General features: G+C 41.3%; 1 protein-coding gene across 1 annotated transcript; it reads left to right on the plus strand.

The window, feature by feature from the left end:
- The first annotated feature begins 22 nt into the window (after positions 1 to 22).
- Positions 23 to 9,286, plus strand: LOC125879759 (uncharacterized). Its single transcript, XM_049561825.1, has 15 exons — positions 23 to 1,872; positions 2,278 to 2,395; positions 2,488 to 2,552; positions 2,643 to 2,786; positions 2,913 to 3,072; positions 3,246 to 3,409; positions 4,584 to 4,766; positions 4,875 to 5,019; positions 5,146 to 5,321; positions 5,478 to 5,639; positions 5,807 to 5,960; positions 6,047 to 6,195; positions 6,663 to 6,839; positions 8,299 to 8,337; positions 8,437 to 9,286. The coding sequence occupies exons 2-15, from the start codon at positions 2,311 to 2,313 to the stop codon at positions 8,863 to 8,865; spliced, it is 2,232 nt and encodes a 743-aa protein (XP_049417782.1). The 5' UTR covers positions 23 to 1,872; positions 2,278 to 2,310; the 3' UTR covers positions 8,866 to 9,286.
- Positions 9,287 to 10,188: the final 902 nt, after the last annotated feature.

Consider the following 10,188-nt stretch of genomic DNA (forward strand, 5'->3'; position numbering starts at 1 on the left):
CATTCATCTGCACACACTGCGATGACACACAGCTGGTTCAATATCAGCAAAGTTTCTCTGCTTCCCTTCACTGGTTCCTGTACAACAGGGTTAGTCTTTTTTTCACTGTTAAAATCATTAAAAAGCAAAAGCAGCATGTGTATACATTCAGTAGGCTATATCTTCAGTAGCTAGCTAGCTAACCCTACACTTTTCAGGGTTTGATTTTGGTTTTGGAACAGGGAAGAAACCTGACCTCTCCAGGTAACGAGTATCATTAATACACGACGTGCCCCAGGCACAACATTTAGCTCCAAATCCACAAAACCAGCCTGAAAATGAAGGAAATCTGAGATGACTGCATTAGAGTCAATGGAGCACAGCTGTGTTGTTGTCGGACCCTGATCTGAACCAGCCCAGTGCTACATTATGATTGGCCAGTCGAGCGAGACTTAGCTAAGGGTAAAAAATTTTTGTGGGGCCTCAAACATCTGCCTAGTTTGTCTCTCCCGACAGTGCGCCCATGTCTACTGTCACGGCTACATATGGGTCTGGACAGAAAACTTGACAGGTTAATGGAGTCATACAACGGATAGGCAGTAATTCTAGTTCATATGGTGTTAACTCATAACAGAAGTAGATCATACTCTAATTTACAGACCCAACAGTTCCCAACATGAGCAAGCACTTTGGGACAACGGCAGAGAAACCTTTAGCAGAACCAGCCTCAAGCTGGATGTCCTTCTGCCTTGACAGGTTGGGTTGAGAGAGAGAAAGAGATGCACAGCAATAATAATAGCTACAGTGGCTGACTTTATTTGTAAGTACAATTGTACATAGATTTTGAGTTTAACCTTTGTTTATCACAGCAGTGGTGGTTTTGCTCATCTCAATGTCACAACCTGGGCATATGCCTATTCACACCCTATACAATGTGGTGGCTTGAAAATGCAAACATGAACTTTAAGTACAGTGTTGGGTCAGGAGGAGAAGAGAATGTGTACACCTACCAGTGAAAAAGATCATCCTTCTCCATACTGAGGATTATGTTTTCATCTGGGATTACAGATGGTAATATTACGATCGCGGCACTGGCTTGGGTCTTAATGGTAATGGGTTAATACTCGGGATTTAACTCTATTTAAAAGCCTTCCACCAAGTCGTATCCAGTACACATTTGGAGTAGTGTCAATCGGGATTGTCATCTCCACTGCACATACAATAGTTCCATTCAAGAAGCACTGAAAGGACACACCGTCATTTACAGTTATCAGAGTAACTTTCTGTGCTGTTGTACATTTTATTTAGTTTTCACTTGTGGGCTCTTTCGCTTTTTTTGTATTGTTTTCCACGACTTTCAGCTGCTGAAGCGGACTCAAAATCAGACGCTACCGACACTGCACTGGTAAGACTTTTATGGCAGAACATTAATTCCTGTGCTTGCAAGATTTGTTTACATTGATGCCTTATGTTCTTGACCGATGTTTTTATTTGTTGCATATTGTATATTTCTTTTATACATTTGTGTGCCAAATAGTATTTAGTTCTTGAAAGTGAACAAAAAGGCAAATATTTTAAGATTTTGTATTCATTTTCTTCCATGAACAAGCATTTTATCTCAATTCATTGGCAAAATAATATTATTATTGGTTACATGTTGCATTCATTGGTCATACATTGGTCCCTGACATGACTTTCAGGACTTTTATTGTGATAGGAAGGTGTGAGAGCTTTTAGAAATAATTACTTATACACAAAATAAGCGATTGTAAATCAATTAGTCATGCCATGTTACCTTGAATTTGTTGTTTTTCTCACATACAAATGGTGAACATATTTATTTACTGATAGACTGGGGACCATAGGGATCGCCAAAAAACTGAAAAAACATAGGTAGGTTTTACTTTAACTTCTGTTTTGTTAAAAATGCATGTGTTTGGGGAGAACTGAGGATATGACTGAATAAATGAGACTTAGATTAGACTGCATGAGCTGTGTGAGAGTTTGTAGACAGATATTTTTTATAGTTTTGCGGTCGTCAAACGTGGCACCCAATCTAACAATAAATCAATACGTTTGCTGTTTTCCGAGGAGGCATGCAAAAAAAGTATTCTTTATGAATTCAAGTTAATCCAGCATCAACATCTGATATACAAATGGGCATCTTGTGAGTGAAGTGCTCCTTTAAAATTTACATTGGCCAATGAGCCCGAATGATGGAGGACAACTATCAAGGATAACACCATCTATAAGTTGTGACTGATTCACTATTTGCTTTTTTTGGCTGATGTTCAAAAGGAGGCCCCAGGGCATGAGCAAATCCTCAACATAATGAGTTCCTCACAGCGTGGACCAATGGACGAACAGCATTACTCCTGTCCTGTTAAAACCAGACAGATCAAAACTTCCCCTGCAGGTTAGGACGGCAAACACACACAAAAAAACATCTGCATTGTGTGTGTCCTTTTGTAGATTGACTGCTGATTTTTTCACCCCTGCTCCCCACAGGTTCACACTCTGAGGGGCAACACCTTGATGAACTGCGGGTGTCACTGCCAGGGTTTAATTACCAGGTACTAGACTAGATGCTGTAAAGGGCTGTAAAAGGCACCTACAGAGGTAGTGTGATGATTAATCCATTCAAATGTGACTTGTTTTCTCAGGAACCCGGGAGCCATAACCATCACGGCTCTGCACCTCAGATTTCTCTGACAGAGAGTACACCGGATAGAAACAGGAAGCTTCTGTTCGTACCAGACAACCAATTACAGGTTCCCTCTGAGCCTGAGCACTCCAAGTCTATAGAGGTCTGTCCTACTGTGCCATTCTAGTTACTTAATGATTACAGGTTTCTTCCACAGTGCAGTATGTGTAATTAGATGTTGTTTGCCCTCATTTGTTCAAATCTTTGCCTCACTGTGTTTGTTGAATAGGAAGAATCACCTGATGAACAACTGAAGTTCATGAATATGATCAGCCGTGGCCAGCGGGGGCGCATGGACGACCAGAGCTGTTCCATTGATCCTAGCAAGAGTGCACCCTGCACACCCAAACACGCAGACAGAAAGTCTGCTGCAAGTACATCCAACACAGGTAAAAAACTGGCTGTACTTATAAATCTGTCTCTGTATATATATATCCAGTGATGTGCTGCAAGTCTTGAAATTGCCTCTTACTTACCATTTCTTCTTGATAGAAATGTAGTACATTGTCTATCATTACACAGCTATTTCACCTATTTTCACATTTCATCTTCCCTGGTCCAGATCCTGAATCCTTCTTCAGCCTCTTGGCCAACACTCAGAGCCAACGGCTCGATGACCAGCGGGTGTCCCTTCCATCACTGCCAGGATTGCAAGGAAAGGAAAATGCCAAATCAACTGCAGAGGGAGATTCAAGCTACCTATGTTACATGGTCTCCAAAGTCCAGGTTAGTGCTTCCTTTTACAAAGACCAAAGATTTATATATTTTAAAAAGCTGTTGATCGAAAGTACCAGAGTAGTATACAACTCTGGCTTTAAATGTTGCACAAATATAAAACTAGAATGTGGGCAAAATATTACACAGATAAAATGTAATTTATAGGATGCTACAAAGCTGTAAACACAGCCATAAATTTGCAGAGGGCATTGTCACTCTTCTCAATAGCTTGAGTGTACAGTGCTTCAAAGTCAGTCATGTCATAACATGCCAACATCTTAAAGGGATAGTTTGGAGTTTTTGAAGTGGGGTTGCATGAGGCACTTATCCATACTCAGTGTGTTACATACAGTGTCGGTCAGCTTGCCTCCAGTTTGGAGAAGCAGGCAGGAGCACCAACGTGGAAACTCAGCAATATACTGCTCCAGATGGGGTCAGCAGCAAAACTTATTTTAGCCACCTAAAAGACGCCCCACCTAAAAAAAATCAACAGTTTAAGTGGAAGCCATATTCTGAATATTTCCACACTTACAAAAACAGTAATTTAACATTGATGAACACAGGAGCTGCTGCCTCCATCAGTTAGCTTGTTTGTGTGATTGTGTGACATTCAAAAGGTTTAGTTCACATTCACCAAAGTCACACAACAACACACACTAACTGATCGAGGCAGTGGTAGACCAGTAGCTTCTGTGTTTAGCAAGCTAAAATTCAGTTGGTTTTTCAGTGGAGTCTGGTGGCTTTGATGAGAACCCACATGGGGAACTGAAGCAATAATCACCTTCCCCATTGTAGCAGGCCATCTGCAGCAAAGTAAGGATGTGGAAAATGTTCTTAATATAGCATACACTTAAACTTTTTATTCTTCTAGGTCAGGTTACATTGCTTATCTTCTGTGGCAGTACCCCTGCCTTCTTCTGCAAACTGAGGGCGTGCAGACTGACATCTACTTTATGTCCTACACTTACCATGAATAAGTGCCTCATATGACCCCACAAAGAACAGTTCACATGGGACAGCTAATAGCAGTATTTGAAAGCTGTGATACAGTTCAGTGTTGCTTTTTCGGGGCTACTAATCCTATAATCATTTACTTACATGAAGTCATCATGAGGCTCTGTGGAACATAATGAGTCAAAGAAATATGCCTCCTGATCAAAATGCTGGTCTAATGCATTTTCAGGGCTCCAGAATGGATGAACAAAGGTGCTCGCTGCCTCAGCTTTCAAAGCTGGAGACACAATCCCAGTGTTCACCAAAAAAGAATTTGTCTGCATCTGGTTCAGGCGCTCCACGTTCAGCCTCATTCAGCCCGGGCTCAGACATAGAACGACCAAAGAGTAAAGATAAAGCACCTCAAAAACAGGTATACGGTCTTAGATCTGTGATTTCTCCTCTTGTTTTTGTATGTAATTTATGTTGCAGAGTTTTTATTCTCTGACCTTAATATGTCCTGTACATTTTTTCCATCTAGGTCTTGACTTCAGCTGAACAGGAGGAATTTTTTTCCTTAATGACTCACTTCCAGCGTGAGCGAATGGATGAACAGCGATGTGTCTTAAATGTTAGTCCCCAGTGCACACCCAAACATAAGCCCAGTGAGACCACCGAGCCCAAAGGTCAGAATGCAAACGTGTTTACCATCTTGTTTTTATTCTTGTGTTTAATGTTGTTACAATGATAATTTCATTGCTCATTTCATATTTGAACATGAAATCAATATGTCTCTTTTTTCACTACCCCAGGTCCAGACTCTGAGAAGTTCTTCAGCATGCTTGCCAGCTCTCAGGGCCGAAGGCTTGATGACCAGCGAGTGTCTCTTCCCTCGTTGCCAGGGATACAGAATGGTGGTAGCACATCAGCGTCAACTGCTGCAGAGAAGGACGCAAGCTACTTGTGTTACATGGTCTCCAAAGTCCAGGTTGGCCCTATACACAGCATGGTGTAAAGACCATTGTGAAACAGTTTTTTGTTTATTTCATGCCATATGTTTTTATGGAGATGTAGAATATATTTAACAGCACATCCAAGTGCTTTGATCCAACATACTCCAATGAATCCTGTTTTCCTCCTACAGGGCTCAAGGATGGATGAACAGAGGTGTTCTGCACCACAAATCCTCCAAAATACGGGTACTCCGCGTACCGAGCGCAAAGATCATCCCAGTTCAGATACATCTGAAAAAACTCCCCAAAGGTCTTCCTCCTTAACCCGTGCCAAACCTGACAAAAATAGCCAGGTGAAACATCACGCTGCACAATACACAGCTTATTTATTTATCTTTTATGTTTTTTGGGAAACTCATCCCTTGCAGTCAGATAGATCGGGTTGTTTCATTTTGTCCCCCTGATTGTTTTGAGTCATTGTAAGTTAAGTTATGTGTTTCTTCCTTTACATCTCTATTAGGAGATATCTCCAGCTGAGCAGGAGCAGTTCTTCAAAATGATAAGTCATGCCCAAGGCGGACGTATGGAAGAGCAACGTTGCTCTCTACAGCCCAGCAGAAGTACACCTGCCACACCCACACACAATGGAAGTGCTTTAAATAATGTCCCCACAGGTCAGTAAAAACACACAGGGCGAGGTCAAACATGTGTCTTCTGTCTCTGAGACGTCACAGACATAACTCTTGGCTCTCCTTAACAGGTGCAGATGCCGACGCATTCTTTAAATATATTGCCTCCAGTCAGGGGCAACGGCTAGATGATCAGCGCGTGGCACTCCCCACCCTGCCGGGGATAAGTGGGAATTCTGAAAGAAAGGAAAATGGTGGAAATACAAAGGCTAGAATCTCAGTAAGTTAAACAACATTTATATCATTGGTGGTACAAACACAAGGAATATTGCCAAATGTTGCTAAATTTAGTTCCTTGTTATTTTTATGTCACACTCACAGAAAGCTAATGGTATGCAGGGCATGATGTATGTCTGTCAGTATGCAGGCATATTCACCTGTCAACAATACTGTAACTCAAGAACTGTTCATGGCAAAAATGTCCTCCTTGGACCACAAGTTGCTCCTATAGAATAGCTTTTAGGGCATCTAGATGTTAACAAATTCAGATATGGTACTCGATTGTAGATATGGAGCATATTTGCACCATCTTTACTTTATGTAAAGAAGAAAATATATGTTGACACGGAGATATTTGCTTAATAAACAACCTCATAACTACAATTTATTATGATTTAATAAATAACTGCTGTTGTGGCAGAATACTTGGCAGCTCAACTGCTTCTCGTTTTACATTTATTCTGCAAGGCTTCTCCACCACACATCACTGTGGCTGAAAGTACACCAACAGCACCAAGGAAGGACTGTTCCAGACGTACCTCTCAACCCCAGATGACTACTGCAGAGTCTGTCTTCCCCGGAGCTATACCCAAATCTGCTTCATTTACCAACGAGACAGAATTTCAGAAGAATTCCACAGCACAGGTAAATTGTTCACCCCAAATGCAACAGTGTCCAGCTTTTAGTGAATTGAATCACCATACCCTATTTCACATGTTTTGTGTCTAGGTAACTAATGCAAATGCCATTTTTGAAATGAAAAAAAAAAAAGGCTGCAGTGTCACCACTCAGGGCATTTATGCACTGTCAATGTATGTCCTCTAAAAGTTCTTGTTTTTGCCACTGACAGGCTCAGGTTATTATTATAAGTGACAAAATTATGGGAAGGATCCCTAAAGAGATAGACATTTTTGTTAAAGAGTAAGATCCTTTTTGCTAAACCAGAAACAGCCCTGAAATCAGAATCACCAATTTCACCTGACTCCATTTAAATAAACATTAATTTTAGCATGAAAACAGCCAGCATATTTTTCGTTATGAATATCTTTTAATGAGCAGATGGGCTCCACATATAATCAACATCTACATTTAAGGCTCATTTTTCCCAACTTAATAATAGTGCACGATACCCTGAGATCAATAAGGGATCAAAAGTAATAGGCACAGAAGTACGATTAAATAAGGTAGTAAAATGAAGTGCAAATACATCAACACAAAATGATATGATAAAAAAAAAAAAAAAGAATCACCAAAGTCGCAGGGCTACCCTCCCATACCCACGTCACTTCTCCCACCTCCCTCCACCCGCAGAGGCCCATCACTCTTAAGTCGTTTCAGTTGCACTACAGTGTGTGCTGGGGTTGGACTGTTGTGCTAGATTTGCAGTTGCAATATATGATATGAAGCATTTCCAGGTTTTATTAAATTGTTGAAGCCTATCTTTCAGGGCACATCTTATCGTTTCCAAATGGAGTGTGCTAGTTAAATCCTCTAGCCACATCTTAGAGGTAGGGACAGTTGTGCTCTTCCATCCATTATGAGGCAATAAGAGAGAAAGCCAGCATATTTTTTATTTGAACATCGTGAAGTAATGGGATTTTTCAATCAAACCAGAGTTCGCTGATTATTGGAAAGACGTTTCTGGTGAGTTTTATTTTGTTTCTGACAACTTGTGATTTACAAGGATACAGTTACAGTCTATTTAAATGGAGCCTGGTAGATTTGGTGATGGCGATTTCAGGGCTGTTTCTGCTTAAATAAGAAGAATGTTACTTACTAAACAAAAGGTCGACCTCTGTAGGGATCTTTCCATAATGTTGTCAGACACTCTTATTAATAATCTGAACCTGTCAGTGGGAAAAACAAGCACTTTTAGTGGGCGTAAATGGACAGTGCTCAATTGCCCCAAGTGATTACAAGCAGCCCATTTTGCCGCTACCAGCTGCAGAACTCTCGCTCAGTACTGACCAATTTCAGAAATTGTTGTTCCCATCAGTCATTTAGTCACAAAACATGGGAAAATACAGTCAAGGTTCAAAATATTGAAGGTACCCTTTAAGTGCTTTAAGTTTTTAGAGTCAAGTCTTTGAACTGTTCCGTGCAGGTGACAGTGAGGGTGTCCATGAGCTTCACACCAGAGCAGGTAAGTTGTGCCACAGCTTGTGTATACTGTCAGGTGTAGACTGTCTCAGTAAAAGACGTGTGCCTTTATCGTTGCTTATTTGGCTCTTATCTGCTCAAGATACAGAAGAATACCGGCCAACATTGCACATTCCCAGAAGTCTTCCTCACTCTAGGAGCCCCTGGAGATAACCTTGTGATCCCTCTGAGCCCAGGAGCTGGCCGACCCGTGTCCTTCAACTTAAACCTTGTCCCAAAAGAGGAAGTCAGGTCTAGGCACTGTTCTCCAAGCCATGGAAGTCCCAGAAAGAAACACTCCAGGCCATCATCTCCCAACCCAAATGACCAAGGGAGCATGGCCAGCCCCATCACTCCGGACGAAGACTGCTTCTCTCTGATTGAGAAGGTTCACACAGCCCAGCTGCAGAAAGGGATGGCTCAGGGAGGACAAAAATGGAAAGGGGATGCTGGAAAGGGGAAGGAAAAGGCAGAGCAAGGAAAGGGAAAGGGGGGTGGCAAGAAAGATAAGAAGGACAGTGGCAATAAGTAATAGTCAGGTATATCATGTTGTATATTATTTATTAAGGAAAACAATACAGATGAAAAGTGATGTGTCAGTAATTGGCTTGGAAACAATTGATTGAACCATATTTATAAAACTGTATCTGTAGTTTTCATATGCCCACACTAATTAGAAGCTGTTGCTGTAGTACAACTCAAGTTTATTGTTTTTAATTTCAAGATTGGGTAGGCAATTTGTTGAGGCATTTAATTATTATTCTTCTCTGCTGGATGAATGTTCCATAAACATACATATATACATTGTCTATTTTGTTTCAAGCTTAGTGGTGTGGGTGAGAACGCATTGCTTTGCTTTTCCAAATGTAAATGCAATGTATACAGTTACTTTGTTAGAGGCTTTATCCAAATACTCTGGCAAAGTCTGGGAAACTATGATAATAAAAAAAATTTAAACCTGATCACCAAGTCATGTTTGCTCTTGATTAGTTGAACCATAGAATTCAGACTAGAGCCTCCTTGTAACATTTCATTAATTACAGAGCTATTAATTTACTACAACACCAGGCACTCATTCATTCATTCATTTTCTGTGACTGTTTATCCTGTTGGGGGTCGCGGGGGGGCTGGAGCCTACTCCAAATGACACTGGGCGACAGACAGGGTACACCCTGGACAGGCCACCAGACTATTGCAGGACTAACACATAGATACAGACAACCATTTACACTTACTCCTATGGGCAAGTTAGAGTCACCAGTCAACTGCAAACCAGGAACCCTCACACCAAGCACTGTTTTCAATAAAGCAGTTTAAGTTTCTGTTTATTTACTTTTTTAATCCCCTGAGGAGAAATTCAATGTTTTCACTCTTGCTTGTCAATTACACACAGGTCTGAAAGACACACACATGCACAAACAGGACCTATACATGCACAAAGTGGAGAGATCTCAGAGTAGAGGGTCTTGGCCTTTGGTCAGGCGCCCCGAGCAGTTGGGGGGGTTGGGTGCCTTGCTCAAGGGCACCTCGGCAGTACCCAGGAGGTGAACTGGCACCTCTCCAGCCACCAGTCCACGCTCCATATTTGGTCCGGACAGGGACTCGAACAGGCGACCCTCCGGTTCCCAACCCAAGTCCCTATGGACTGAGCTACTGCGATATTATGAGCAATGATTCGCCAGTTTGCTCTTCATTATTCACACACAGGCTTCTAATACAGTTTCGTGTAACCACTATCAACACTAACTGTGTTATCTAAGTAGTAATAAAGAGAAAACAACACTTGAGACATGTTAAACATTTATTGAAGATATACAGAAGAAAATTCTCAGAGGCTCATATTGTATGAGCTGTG

The sequence above is a fragment of the Epinephelus fuscoguttatus genome, linkage group LG19 (genome assembly GCF_011397635.1).
Source record: "Epinephelus fuscoguttatus linkage group LG19, E.fuscoguttatus.final_Chr_v1".
NCBI lineage: Eukaryota > Metazoa > Chordata > Actinopteri > Perciformes > Serranidae > Epinephelus > Epinephelus fuscoguttatus.